General features: G+C 50.5%; 1 protein-coding gene across 1 annotated transcript in view; it reads right to left on the reverse strand.

Annotated features, from left to right (window-relative positions):
• The window catches only part of LOC119956628 (transient receptor potential cation channel subfamily M member 4-like), an 85,057-nt gene that overhangs the window by 32,941 nt on the left and 35,749 nt on the right, over positions 1-16,367 (reverse strand). The window contains exons 8-15 of the mRNA XM_038783968.1: positions 14,259-14,441; positions 13,052-13,154; positions 11,145-11,263; positions 6,646-7,011; positions 4,699-4,818; positions 3,698-3,827; positions 2,028-2,173; positions 747-859 (exon numbers count right to left, since the gene is read on the reverse strand). Of these exons, the coding sequence (XP_038639896.1) occupies positions 747-859; positions 2,028-2,173; positions 3,698-3,827; positions 4,699-4,818; positions 6,646-7,011; positions 11,145-11,263; positions 13,052-13,154; positions 14,259-14,441 (1,280 nt within the window). The remainder of the gene's footprint in view (positions 1-746; positions 860-2,027; positions 2,174-3,697; positions 3,828-4,698; positions 4,819-6,645; positions 7,012-11,144; positions 11,264-13,051; positions 13,155-14,258; positions 14,442-16,367) is intronic.

Here is a 16,367-nt window from a genome sequence, read left to right on the forward strand (position 1 = left end):
CCATCCCCTCTGTGTGTCGTCATTCCTGCCGACTCTCACTGGGGTTTGGAACCGGCTGGCATTCGGTAGTCTTCTCCTTTGGCTTGGCGCGAGCAGCTAGGCCACTGCGATCTTACCCTTGCCAGGAGTCCATTCCCATACATCCATTTACCCCAGAGGACAGTGATCAGCCCCTTTTCTCGGGTTCGTTGAAGGAGTATGGGCGTTTCAGCCAACATTTTGAGTCCATTCCCATTCCCACTTGAAAAGGTGGGCGGCCTCCTTGAACCGTTGCAAGGGGTTACCAACTGTGATCACGTGTATTCCTGGAGGTTTCATCACATGAGGGGCGGCACGGTGTCACAGTGGTTAGCACTGCTGCCTCACAGCTCCAGGGACCCAGGTTCAATTCCGGCCTCGGGTGACTGTCTGTGCGGAGTTTGCAAGTTCTCCCCATGTCTGCGTGGGTTTCCTTAGTGCAATGTCAGCGGCCCCACACGACGCTGGCGCAGCGCAGGCTGGGAGAATTGTACCCAGGGCCTTCTCAGCTAGTGTGGTCCAGTGCCATACCGGCCAGGAGGTTCACCCACTGCCGTACGGATATACCCTTTAGGAATCATGAACCCGAGGAGAGGAGGCGAAATTCAGGCTGTTGTGGGGTCATTTTGCGCGTTGGTGCTGACCACACTTTCCTAAGAGGTAGAGCGAGGGGGTACGAGGTGGGTGGGTGGGCGAGAATCATCCCTTCAACAGGGGGAGGGTCTTACCTGAACTTGATAAGCCGACTGTATATGAAGGGGGGGAAGAAGAAGGCGAGGCAGAGCTTCCAAGTGCTGGTGTTTCTGTCCATCTCTCCCCACCAGATCTGATTAAGGAGGGCCTGTGAACAAAACACAGAATAATCTTACAGGCCCAACACCCCAACAACCCCCCCCTTGAAGGAAAATCGCCACCAGTCCATTTTGTGACACCCTCATCCATTGACACATAGGCCTCCATCCCTCAGACTCTCTGTCGCTGAGAAAGGCCATATTTGCCCTATCGGCCCTTGGCAGCCATTTTGAGGTACAATTTAGGCAGGCGCGGCAGCCATTTGCTGCACAGCACCATCCCACCAAAGGTCATGAGGTGATTGACCCGCTTTCAGTGGTGTCGGGTGGGGACAGTGGGGATGGGTGGGATGTTCGTTGCCCTGGAGGCCGGGAGAATGACAGCTCTTCCAATCGTACCATCGGATCCTTGACATCCAGCCCGTCACGGCTTTTGTGTAACAGCTCCTCTGAGAGGTGGCATCCCTAACAATGCCGCATTCCCCCTGACCTCCTTATCCATAGGAACATATGAATTCGAAACGGGAGTAGGCCACTCAGCCCCTCTAGTTTGCTCCGCCATTCAATGGCTGATCCGATCGTACCCTCAACTCCACTTTCCTGTCCCCCCCCCCCCCCATAATCTTGGACGCCCTGGTTGATTAAAACCTGTCTCATTCAGCCATAAATATATTGCAGACGCTAACTGATGCTCGATCAATAACTCCAGAAGCGAGATTGGATGACAATTGAAGGCTTTATTGGACTAGGTGTTTCCCCCAGCAGCGCAGGTACAGAATGCAGCTGCTGGGGAGACACAGGCTCTTATACTCCGCCTTACTGGGCGGACCCAGCAGGCAGGCTTCACCAATGATCTTACAGCATCAACCTAGGTACCATAATATCGACTACCACACTAAGAGAGGAAATTTTTCCCTCAACTCCATCTTAAAAGGGGATGCTCTTATTTTCAAACTGTCATGGACACCATTACTGAGACTTTATATTCCAGAATTACTAATTGAATTTAAATTCCAACAACTGCCATGGTGGGATTTGAACCCCATACCCCCAGGGTATGAGCTGGGCCTTCAGATTATTACCACCATCTCCATTTGGTGCAACTGTGGATAACCCTCGGCCTCTCTGCGTCTGCGATGTACGATTAAATCTCAACTCCGATTTCCAAGCTAATTAGTGGGGCGTTCCCCGACGATGGAATAAACGTTCCCGACTCACCTGGACTCCATCGTGGGCGAGGAAATTCCAGGCGTCGGCCTCGGTGGCGAGCTGGAGGCAGGTGGCCCTGCCCCACTGGGGGCAGCTCCGCACCAGCAGCCGAAACGCCCGCCTCTCGTTGTGGCGGTAGCACTGGTTAAAAACGTCTGCGGGCGCAAGAGGGAGGGAGAGAGACAGAGTGAGCGCCTGCAAACCCGCAACGGGCAAGGCAGCCGCGAGAAAGCCCGCGCGACACACCCGGTGCAAAGAGAGGCCTACGTGGGCATATGGGGTCGAATCAGATGTGCGCTCAGAGTGGGTAAAGTTGGCTGCTGAGTTCAGGGTGTGTATAGAGTCAGATTTTTGGGTGGGTAGAGGGCATTATCGGAATAGTTAAAGGTTAAGGATATACAGATGGAAGGCATTTGTTAGATAACTACTTGAGCACATATAAAGAGAGACTGCCGTGTGCCGGAGTTCCATCCCATCAGAGAGTTGCTGCTCAGGAATCCGTACCTCCACCAGTGCGGGTTCATGTGGTTGGCAGAGTGGGGGGCAGGCGGTTTGGACCCCGGGGGGACCAGAATGAGGGGTATCTTGGGTGACAGAGGACTGGGAGGGACGACATCACACAAATTGTATGTCCGTCAATGTCCAACCAGCGGCCAATGCCATCCACAACCTGAAATCCTCGGACCCGACTCCAGGCGTCGTATCGGGGGGGGGGGGGGGGTTCAAGCGTGCGGTGGACTCCTGATTGAACAGACCCCAGTTCAGGCAGAAATTCACCTTGGTCCAAAGTCCAGAAACTTGGGAAAGGCGTGTGTGGAGTAGGATTATTGGGTGGATAGAGGGGTGAGCGGGGCAGAGCTTATCGGTGGGTGGAGAGATGGATGGGGTAGGTGAAGTGTTGGCTCGTGTAGACTTGAGAGATGAACAGACACCTCCAACACTGATGAAGGTTCAACTCAATTTTATTAACTACTTCTAACTAACTAACACACGATGATGCTAACTGAAACTAGAGACCTAAGCCTTGTCCGAATCAGTTGATTCTCAGCACGTGTTGGGAGTCTGTGCTGGGCTGGATGAGTTCTTGTTACACTCAGAGGCAGCACCCAGAATGAGCGGGAACCGTGGTGCCCTCTGCCTTTATAGTGTGTGTATTCTAACTGGTGATTGGCTGCGGTGTTTGTGCATGTTGATTGGTCCCTGTGTGTGTCCATCAGTGTGTGTCTGCACCATGATATACTGGTGTATATTATGACAGTAGGGTTTTGGGTGGGTAGAAGGGGGTGTGGGGCGGGGCAGGGTGGTACATCAATGAATTTTGGGTGGTATACCGAGCAGAGTCTTTGTTGATATTTTGAATAACAGTTCTTTGAAAGAACTTCCTCATTCCTTGCCCTTACGTTACGATTATGGTGACCATGAAGGGGACACAGGGCATCGTCAACAGATAAACCTTGGGGCTTTTTAGAATATGAATTCCCCTATCAAGCAGGCGGTAGCTTGCGTAATGGGGAATGAATAGCGGAGGCTTAAAACTCACTGTTCTAACCCGGGCCGATATCCCATAGGTACCCGGGCTTGGACTAGAGAGTTGTAAGCCACGATAGCGGCATTTTGTGTTGCTATAATAAAAGGGTTTGGTGCTGGAAGATTGGTCTTGGCGAAATTATCACAGTTACCGAGTGACAGCTGTGCAAATTTTGAGGCCATCTCCTTCATAACTTTCGCCCCTTCCGCCTCCGGCTGGTATCGAGCCATTTCCCTCAGAATCCTGCAGGCAACCAGGCCAGACGACACCGATTCCCCACCCTGAGAATGGAAAAGACAAGTTGAGGCGAGAAGGCGCGGACATTTCCTATTTCGCTCCGACCCCTCCTCCCATATCACCAGTCGGTTCTCGCCCCACCAGCCCTATTGGACACTGTCACCGTCGCTAAACACTAAAAGGGGCGACAGCTAATTATAAAACAGTGCCCCCTGGTTATAAACTCACCCATAAGACGTATGGTGTAGGAGCAGAGGTGCGCCGTTTGGCCCATGGAGTCTGGCCCGCCGTTCAATGAGATTACGCCTGATCTGATGTGATAATCCTTCATGGAGGTGTGGGGTGGCTTCAATGGGAAATCCCGTTGACAAGCGGCGGGAGTAGAGATTCCCGCCATCAGCGAACAACACGCCAAATTCTCCGTCCTCGCCAGCAGGGTGGGGGGGGGAAGAGGGGGGGGGGCGGACCCGTGTCAGAAAATCCCGGCCTCGGTATCAGGCTTAGTCTGAAAACACCCCTCTCGAGCAGGATTGCTGGTCGTTCATGAAGAACAGAGGTTGAACAGACAGCACGGTGGCACAGCGGCTAGCACTGCTGCCTCACCGCGCACCCGGAAACCCAGTACACCTCCAACCTCGGGCGATTGTCTGTTTGCACATTCTTCCCCGTGTCTGCCTGGGTTTCCTCCGGGTGCTCCGGTTTCCTCCCACAGCCCAAAGATGTGCCGGTTAGGTGGATTAATCAGGCTAAATTGCCCCTTAATGTCCAAAAGGTGAGGTGGGGGGTTACGGGGATAGGGTGCTCTTTCGGACGGTCGGCGCAGACTCGATGGGCCGAATGGCCTCCTTCTGCCGTGTAGGGATTCTATGATCACATTTAATTTGGACCAAATGCTTCTGCCCAGCTCTTTCTCACCATTTCCCAGAAGTAGGTAGCCATCTCGTTCCAGCTCTGTAGAACGGCCCAGATGAACAGGTCTGTCCATGGAGTGGGAGATTTCCTCATCTGATAGGGAAGCTCTTGAGGCTTCAGCAGCTGAAACAGGTAGTCACAATTATTTGGCTGCGTTAGGTACCTGCTCAATTCAGTTGGTATCAATCCTAATTCCCAGCCAGGGAGTTATAGGTTTCCCCTACCCCCTCGCTACACAATCTGTAACTGGTACATCCGTGCGGTACTGAGCGAGTGCCACACTGTTGTAGGCCCCGTCGTCTGACTGACTCAACCATCTCCTTCTCTGCTCGTTCTCCCTTCACAGAACCTTCCATTGACAACCCCTCCCACCTGGAAAACTGTGAACAGTTTGGGTCCTCTTACCGAAGGAAAGCTACACCGGGATTGGAGGCCGTCCAGAGAAGGTTCACGGGATTGATCCCGGGTATGGAGGGATTTTCTTATGAGGAGAGGTTGAGGAGGTTGGGCCTGTGCTCGTTGGAGGTCGGAAGGCCGAGAGGCAACTGTATTGAGACGTATCGGATTCTCAGGGGGCTTGAGAGGGTCGATGCTGAGAGGTTGTTTCCCCTTCTGGGAGAGTCTGGGACCAGAGGGCATCATCTCAGAGTGAGGGGTCGGCCATTTAAGACAGAGATGAGGAGGAATTTCTTCTCTCAGAGGGGAGTGAATCCGTAGAATTCTTTACCGCAGAGAGCTCAGGGGTTGGGTCGTTAAGTATATTCAAGGCTGAGTTGGAAAGGTTTATTTATTTATTTTTTACAGAACCCAATTAATTTTTTTCCATTTAAGGGACATGTTAAGGGACAAGATGTGCGGGTTAGGTGGATTGGCCATGCTAAATTGCCCGTAGTGTCCTAATAAAAGTAAGGTTGGGGGGGGGGGGGGTTGTTGGGTTACGGGTATAGGGGTGGATACGTGGGTTTGAGTAGGGTGATCATGGCTCGGCACAACATTGAGGGCCGAAGGGCCTGTTCTGTGCTGTACTGTTCTATGTTCTATGTTAGCGTGGCCAATCCACCTACCCTGCACATCTTTGGGTTGTGGGGGTGGGACCGACACAGACAAGGGGAGAATGTGCAAACTCCACACGGACAGTGATCCAGAGCCGGGATCGGACCCGGGTCCTCAGCGCGGCGAGGTAGCAGTGCTAACCACTGGGACAGACAGATTTTTAATCAGTGAGGGAATCGAGGGTTATGGGGATAAAGCGGGAAGGGGAGTTGAGGACTGCGATTTCAGATCAGTCCGGATCTCGATGGGCTGAACGGCCTACTTCCGCTCCTTTCGTCTTCTGGTTTCACATCTCAGCCAAAAGCCAGCACCTTGGACTGTGCAGTGCTCCCTCAGTACCGCCAGCCTGCGTGAGGCCACCAGAATGTGGGCGGGCACAAGTCCACATACTTTCTGGTTCAAAGGCAAGAGATTTTTCCTTCGGAGCAAAGAGAATGGTCAGCGAATCGAATGGCAGCATGGACAAGAAGGAATGAGTCACTTTTCGCTCCCATTGAGTTTCCAAGCCTGTAGGTGCATTGAGCTTCCAGGCCTGTAGGTGGCGATGGTGGGGGAGAGTGGAAGAAATTTCGAATAAAATTTTTTTTTTTTTTATAAATTTAGATTATCCAATTATTTTTTCCAATTAAGGGGCAATTTAGCGTGGCCAATCCACCTACTCTGCACATCTTTGGGTTGTGGGGGCGAAACCCACGCAAACACGGGGAGAATGTGCAAACTCCACACGGACAGTGACCCAGAGCCGGGATCGAACCTGGGACCTCAGCGCCGTGAGGCGGTTATGCTAACCACTTGGCCACCGTGCTGCCCTTGAATAAAATTTATGATGCGAAAATTCCCACCACATAAATCCAAGACTCTGGCACCCGGAATCCAAAACCGAAATCCAATTCCTACCAGATCGTTGTTCCGGTCGCCAGTCGGTTTGAATAGTTGTCCGTACACCGGCTCGCAAAAATCCCCCATCAGATCCTTCAGCACCTTCAGCACCTCGAGGAGCGTGTAGCTCCGATGGCTCCCATCTACCCTCGGACTGTCGGGTGCGAGCATGGAGTCCTTGCCCTGTAATGACCGCCTCTCCACCTTCTTCTTCTGTAGGAAGGTGTTGAGGAGGGAGTTCCCGGCCACCGAGCTGTACAGTTCCTCCAGACGCTGGTAGGAAAGATACTCCGCCACGTTGAGCCCATTGTCGATGAAGAGCTTGACGAACTCCGGCTTGTTGTTCACCAGAGCGGCCGTCATGGGGTCCTCCAGGTCGCCGGACTGCAGCAGAAACAAGATATCGGGATGCACTCTGGGAGACATCATTAGTAGAACAAAAAGGGGATTTATTTACAAGCTGGAGCTACATGTTTGCGGCTAATTCCAAAATACCTCGGCACGAGGCACACTCCTCCCCGGGGTAGATCCCCACTCTGGCTCCTGATTGGTCCCCCAGACCAGGTGACCCTGACTCTGCGGGGTGGTCCTGAAAGGGCCAATCACCACGCAAAGGTTGATGAAGCCTCGGCCTATTGCCCTCTCCTCTCCTGATGGCTACAACTCTCGCCAAGCGACATGGAGGCATCACAGTTGGGCCCAGTCCAGATGTCCCCTGGATTCAGCTCCTACAGAGAACAGCTGGTGGGGGTGAGGGAATGTAGGAATGGAGGAACAGGCCATTAATAGTAGGCCATTCAGCCCAGGGTTCACTGTTTGAAAAATAAGATGATTTTGCATTGAAGACAGAGATGAGGAGAATGTTCCTCTCTAAGAGCATCATGAGTCTCTGGAACTTTCTTCCTCAAGGAATAAGAGTCTACATACACACACCCCCACACACTCATACACACACACACACTCACATACACACTCATACACACACACTCATACACACACACTTATACACACACACTTATATACACACACTCATACAGACACACACTCATACAGACACACACACTCATACATACACACACTCATATGCACACTCACTCATACACTTACTCATACAGACACACTCACACACACACTCATACAGACACACACTCATACAGACACACACACTCATACACACACACACACTCATACAGACACACTCATACACGCACACACATACATACACACTCACACACAGTCATACACACATACTCATACATACATACACACAAACACACACATACATACACACAAACACACTCACTCATACATACACACACACTCATACAGACACACACTCATACAGACACACACTCATACAGACACACACTCATACAGACACACTCATACAGACACACACTCATACAGACACACACTCATACAAACACACACACTCATACAGACACACACACTCATACAAACACACACACTCATACAGACACACACACTCATACAGACACACACACTCATACAGTCACACTCATATGCACACACACTCATACAGACACACACTCATACAGACACACACACTCATACAAACACACACACTCATACAGACACACACACTCATACAAACACACACACTCATACAAACACACACACTCATACAGACACACTCATATGCACACACACTCATACAGACACACACTCATACAGACACACACACTCATACAGACACACACACTCATACAAGCACACACACTCATACAGACACACACACTCATACAGACACACTCATACACACACACTCATACAGACACACACTCATACAGACACACTCATACAGACACACTCATACACACACTCATACAGACACACACTCATACAGACACGCACTCATACAGACACACACTCATACAGACACACTCACTCATACAGACACACACTCATACAGACACACACTCATACAGACACACACTCATACAGACACACACACTCATACAGACACACACTCATACAGACACACACTCATACAGACACACTCACTCATACAGACACACACATACAGACACACACTCATACAGACACACACTCATACAGACACACACTCACACAGACACACACTCATACAGACACACACTCATACAGACACACACACTCATACAGACACACTCATACACACACTCATACAGACACACACTCATACAGACACACACACTCATACAAACACACACACTCATACAGACACACTCATACAGACACACACTCATACAGACACACACTCATACAGACACACACTCATATGCACACTCACTCATACACTTACTCATACAGACACACTCATACACACACTCATACAGACACACACTCATACAGACACACACACTCATACAAACACACACTCATACAGACACACTCATACAGACACACACTCATACAGACACACACTCATATGCACACTCACTCATACACTTACTCATACAGACACACTCACACACACACTCATACAGACACACACTCATACAGACACACACACTCATACACACACACACACTCATACAGACACACTCATACACGCACACACATACATACACACTCACACACAGTCATACACACACACTCATACATACATACACTCATACGCACACACACTCATACAGACACACACTCATACAGACACACACTCATACAGACACACACTCATACACACACTCATACAGACACTCATACAGACACACACTCATGCAGACACACACTCATACAAATACACACACTCATACAGACACACTCATATGCACACACACTCATACAGACACACACTCATACAGACACACACACTCATACAGACACACACTCATACACACACACACACTCATACAGACACACACACTCATACAGACACACTCATATGCACACACACTCATACAGACACACACTCATACAGACACACACACTCATACAAACACACACACTCATACAGACACACACACTCATACAAACACACACACTCATACAGACACACACACTCATACAAACACACACACTCATACAGACACACTCATATGCACACACACTCATACAGACACACACTCATACAGACACACACTCATACAGACACACACACTCATACAGACACACACACTCATACAAACACACACACTCATACAAACACACACACTCATACAGACACACTCATATGCACACACACTCATACAGACACACACTCATACAGACACACACTCATACAAACACACACACTCATACAGACACACACTCATACAAACACACACACTCATACAAACACACACACTCATACAGACACACTCACATGCACTCACACTCATACAGACACACACTCATACAGACACACACTCATGCAAACACACACACTCATACAGACACACACACTCATACAGACACACACACTCATACAAACACACACACTCATACAGACACACACACTCATACAAACACACACACTCATATGCACACACACTCATACAGACACACACACTCATACAGACACACATTCATACAGACACACACACTCATACAAACACACACACTCATACAGACACACACACTCATACACACACACTCATACAGACACACTCATACAGACACACACTCATACAGACACACACTCATACAGACACACTCATACACACACTCATACAGACACACACTCATACAGACACACACTCATACAGACACACACACTCATACAGACACACTCATACAGACACACACTCATACAGACACACTCATACACACACTCATACAGACACACACTCATACGCACACACTCATACAGACACACTCATACAGACACACACTCATACAGACACACACTCATACAGACACACACTCATACACACACTCATACAGACACACACTCATACAGACACACACTCATACAGACACACACTCATACAAACACACACACTCATACAGACACACACACTCATACAGACACACTCATACACACACTCATACAGACACACACTCATACACACACACTCATACAGACACACTCATACACACACTCATACAGACACACACACTCATACAGACACACACTCATACAGACACACACTCATACACACACTCATACAGACACACACACTCATACAGACACACACTCATACAGACACACACTCATACAGACACACACTCATACAGACACACTCATACAGACACACTCATACAGACACACACACTCATACAGACACACTCATACACACACTCATACAGACACACACTCATACAGACACACACTCATACAGACACACTCATACACACACTCATACACACACTCATACAGACACACACTCATACATACACACACTCATACAGACACACACTCATACAGACACACACTCATACAGACACACTCATACAGACACACACTCACACACACACACACTCATACAGACACACACTCATACAGACACACACTCATACAGACACACTCATACAGACACACACTCACACTCATACAGACACACACTCACACACACACACACACACACTCTTACCTTCCACAGGATTTCTCCATTAAATAATTGGCTATTGGCAATGTCCACTCGGCTCCATGCCACTGCCAGTTTCAGCTCATCCAGATATGCCTGGGCATTGGTGCTCTGCTTCTTACAGGCTGCAGGCGTAAAGAGAACTGGGATTAAAGAGGGAGCCACTCGTTGTAATCTCTCTACACATAACCCCAGGGTCTGCTGGTGGTCAATAATGGGAGGTGAGGAATCTGGGATTCGGGGTCAATGCTGGGTTTGACCATTTCCGTGATTGGCCGGTTCTGGGATTGACCAGTTCTGTGATTGGCCGATTCTGGGATTGACCAGTTCCGTGATTGGCCGGTTCTGGGATTCACCAGTTCCGTGATTGGCCGGTTCTGGGTTTGACCAGTTCCATGATTGGTCAGTTCTGGGATTGACCAGTTCCGTGATTGGCCGGTTCTGGGATTGACCAGTTCCGTGATTGGTCAGTTCTGTGATTGGTCGGTTCTGGGATTGACCAGTTCCGTGTTTGGCTAGTGCTGGGAATGTCCAGTTCTGGGATTGACCAGTTCTGTGATTGGCCGGTTCTGGGTTTGACCAGTTCCGTGATTGGTCAGTTCTGGGATTGACCAGTTCCGTGATTGGCCGGTTCTGGGATTGACCCGTCCCGTGATTGGTCAGTTCTGGGATTGACCAGTTCCATGATTGGCCGGTTCTGGGATTGACCAGTTCCGTGATTGGCTAGTGCTGGGACTGTCCAGTACCAGAAATAAACTTTGATTTGGCAGGCTGTTGAGTTACAAACAATATCTCAACACTCAGGGAAAGGCATCACCTGACATTCTCAGCCGAATAAAAGGAGAAAGTGTAGTTCTATCACAAAAAAGGGGGAAAAATGCTGGGAAAAAACCTCAGCCAGTCTGGCAGCCTCTCCAGAGAGACAGAGAGTTAACGTTTGAGTCAGTGATAGACTTCCACAGATTCAGATTTTCGGCAGTTGCTTTTATTTTGTATTTCTATAGCGCCTTCCACAACAGCCGATGGAGCACGTTTGAAGCGCAGTCACTTTGCAATGCTGGAAACGTGGCCGCCTATTTAGGCACAGCAAGATCCCGCAATCCGATCATGACCTGATCGTGTGTCTCCCGCTGGTGGAGGGGTAATAAATACCGACGAGGGCACTGGGCAGCTCGTCTTTGAAACGGTGCTACATCCTTTACGCCCACCCGAGAGGCGACAAGCAAGGCTTTGGTTTAACATCGCACTCAGAAAGCGGCACCTTGTGGTAAATACCACTGGTAACACATTGCACGTGTTACGGTACTGCCACTGTATTACAGGTACCACAGTAAATCCCAGCCTGCTGGCTCCTCCCAGCAGGCGGAGTATTAAAGTGTGTGCTCTCCTGTGCTGCCCCCATTCTGGTTCCAGCTGCAGGAGGCACAACATCTTGTGCAATAAAGCCTCGATTGTTTGACCATTCTCGTCTCGTGGTGATTGACGGTACATCACACCTCCAACAGTGCGGCACTACCCCAGCAAATGCACCGGAGTGCCAGACTTCATTTTTGCTCCTAACGCGGGGCTTGAACCCACAACCTGCTGACTAGGCGTCAGGAGTGCCAATCAGGGAGTCATCACGGGCTGACGAATTACCCGTCCTCAGTTGGGATGACAGGTGGGTGAACTCCGATTGGACGAGGGTGGGGCATTAAAAAAAAAACCAGGCTCCTGTCTCCGAATCGGAACGTTATCTGAACGTTATCTGATCGGAACCAAACCGCGATGCCCCTCAGAGTTGAATAGTCCGCTGCTGACGGGCCGTGAATGGAAACCTGCATCAGGCGCGCGCTGGAACCGGCCAGACTATACACAATCGAGACCGAGGGCGGGGGGGATTGAAAGCAAAAGGTTTTCCCCGTGGATTTTACCTTTGAAAAGCGCTTTCAAAATCATCGTATCGAACTCCTCCGTCCCCTCCAGATCGGCATTGTAGACTGTCACCAGGTGCTTGTTTTCAAAAATCTTCTCCACCTACAAGTCAGAACATATAACATTGTGGAGCTAAATAAGGCCGGGAGCGATTAGACCTGACCGCTTGGGAATCTTCAGCGTCTGAACATGCCCGACTGAGACACAAAAAAAACAAGAAGAGAGGGAGAGACAGAGGGAAATGGAGAGTGAAGGAGTGGGCCGAGGCTCAGTAGATCCACTCTTGCGCCTGAAGGTTGTGGGTTTAAGTCCCACTCCACAGTCTTGGGCAGTCGCTCCCTGTGTAATCCTGAGGGAGTGCTGCACCTCTCCGACATTTAGGGCGCGACTCAGGGACCCCGTTGCGCCTGGCCTGGATCTGGGTGCAGCGGGCGAATCTCGCAATGGGCGCCAAATCGGGTTCCGCGCCGGGCCCGATCGTGAGTCACCTGACTCGCTCCGCCTGCCGCGATCTGGACCTCGCCCTCGCTGGGTAAGATCGCGATCTGCACATTTACATTGGCCCAATGGCTCATTTAAATACCTGGATTCCAGATTCACCTGGATCCCGGACGTCAACGGTCAAGACCTCGCCAGGGTGCCAGGGTACTGATCGACACAAATGTGGACCAGGCACCACCAATGCAGGCCATTGGAGACCCCTGGGTGGTAGGGGGCAGGGCTGGGTGGTACCCTGGCACTTCCCCTGGCAGCTGGGCACATTGGTACTGTCAGGGTGGCCAGGTGCCAGGTTGGCATTGCCGGAGTAGGGCCTGGGGGGGCCTTGCCAGTTGGACGGGAGGTGAGGGGTGGTCCCCAGGGGCCTTGTCAAGGTTGGCACGTCAGAGGGGGGTGGGCACAGAGAGTAGAGGGGCCTGAAAGGGGATGGGGGGGGGGGGGGGGGAGATCCGGACTGCGGCTCTGATCTGAGACAGCAGTTCCCGCTGAGCGAGATCAGCTCACCTCCTCTGAGAGCTGAAAGAAATCCTTACCGGGCCAGGCCTACATGTGACTCCAGGCCCGCAGCAACGAGGTTGACTCTTAATTGCCCCTCTGAGCCGAGCAAACCACCCAGTTCAGGGGGGTAATGAGGACGGGGCAGCCAATGCTGACCCAGCCAGCGACACCCCACGGACCTCTCCTGCCCTCGCAGTTGCCAGGACTCACCAGCTCCACCAGGCTGTGGGTATCTTCGGCAGGAAAGTGCTTTCGGATTCGCTCCTCCACTTCCTTCTTCAGGGTTTCCGCCGTGAAGGATTCCACCATCACCTCAGCCAGGATGTCAGCTATCCCTCCGGAGCCTGCCAGGATTAACCACGGGATGTTGTTCATCGTAGCTTTGTAAATCCTCTGTGGGGCCCAGGGGCGGAAAGAAAGGACAGATTAACAATGCATCCTAATTTGGAGGCCTCGCCAATATCCCTGAGAGAGGCAATCCTCACCTCATCATCGGGATCCTTCAATGAAAGCATCTCTCCCGAGGAGGAGAAATTGCAAAGAGAGATCGGAGTTTTAAAATAGGGAGGTTTGGTTGCAAGCATATTGGTGAGGCCTCGCCTGGAATACTGCGCAGTGGTTTCGCCCCCTTTGCCCAAAAAAGGATAACGTTGGAAGAAGTCTGTCTTGTTATGCTCTAGGTGTGGCATAAGCGGCTTGTGGTGCACTTGACAAAGGAAGGATCAGATATCGAGATAACTTCAACATGTTTATTAAACTATTTACACTTCTATTACTTGGGTTCGACACTACTGTTAATCCTACTATAGCTACTCAGACTGACTAACCAGTCTGCTACACTCCACGTGGTGGGTGTGATGTTCAATCAACCCTGTGTCTGTACTCACTGATTGTCTCCACTGGAAAGAGGTAGATCATGTGTGTGGTGTCCTTTATATATAGGTTGGTGTAATGCCCTCCTGTGGTCGTGTCACCTCTGTGTGTATCGTGAATGCCCATTGGTCGTGTCCTATCTAACTGATCTATTGGTCGAGTGTGTGTCATGTCTCTGGTGCTCCCTCTAGTGTCTAACTATCCTACATGTATTTACATTAACCCCATGTGTATTTACAGTGATGCACATCACCACAAAGTCCAAAGGGGATTCACCAGGTTAATTCCTGGGATGAAAGGGTTGTCCTACCAGGAGAGACTAAATAGTCTGGGTCTGTATTCTTCGGGGTTTAGAAGAGCATATTCTGAGATATGAGAAACATATGAGATCCTGAAGGGTCCGTGACAGGGTTGATGGTGAGATGTTTGCACCAGCGGGAGAGTTTGGAACAAGGGGACACAGCTACAAGGTTATTAAAAACTGAGACGCATGGAAATTTCTTATCGCAGAAGGGGGTGAATCTCTGGAATTCTCTGCCTCGGAGGGAGGTGGAGTCTGGATCATGCGGAGATCTGAAGTGGAGGTGAATAAATATTTGATAGATCGAGGAATAGAGAGAGGGCTATGGGTTGAGGTCAGCATAGATCAGCCATGAGTATCTTGACCGGCGAGACAGGCTGCCTGGTGGCCTACTCCTGTTTCTATTTCTTGTGTTCAAGAGAAGAAATGGCAGAGGAGGCTTGAGGGGCTGAATGGTCGATCTCTGCTCCTATTTCATTCTTGCACAAATAAAGCAGTACTCTGTCAGTGAAGTCGCCATAGTCACAGATGTCCGTCGGCTGCTTTCCCCTTTGAGGGGGGAGAGCTGACCCCTGGTGATTTAACCTGAGGATCACCACACCTCAGGCGAGGGGCAAGGCAGAGAACAGGCCTGGGAGGGCCTTGCCAGTTAGACGGGAGGTGAAGGGTGGTTCCCAGGGGCTCAAGGTTGGCACGTGAGAGGGGGGTGGGCACAGAGAGTAGAGGGGCCTTCGTGAACAGCCTCAGCCGGTGCGGGAATTGAACCCGCGCTGCTGGCCTTGCTCCACAGCAAGAGCCAGCTGTCTCCAAACCAGCCCCTCTATCAGTACTGCATAGGGAGTGTCAGGATAAATCAGTGCTTCCCAAATGTTGCAATGTCTCATTGTACCTCTGAAAATGCAGCACTCCCACACTGGGGGTGTCAGGAGGGTCTTTGTGCTCAGACCCTGGAAAAGGACTTCGTCTCCTTGCTATGACTTAGGGGTGGGTGTGTTATTATTACAAACACAGGCGTCTTGACAAGGATTCAAACAGAAATGTTTATTCCACAAGTGCGGCGGGGAGTACATCCAGTCTCGGCCGGGACCGTGGGAAGGTGTCCGTTCCCATCCTGGTTGGCTTTTATCGGCAGGTTTAACAAGCCT

The sequence above is a fragment of the Scyliorhinus canicula genome, chromosome 23 (assembly GCF_902713615.1).
Source record: "Scyliorhinus canicula chromosome 23, sScyCan1.1, whole genome shotgun sequence".
Classification (NCBI taxonomy): domain Eukaryota; kingdom Metazoa; phylum Chordata; class Chondrichthyes; order Carcharhiniformes; family Scyliorhinidae; genus Scyliorhinus; species Scyliorhinus canicula.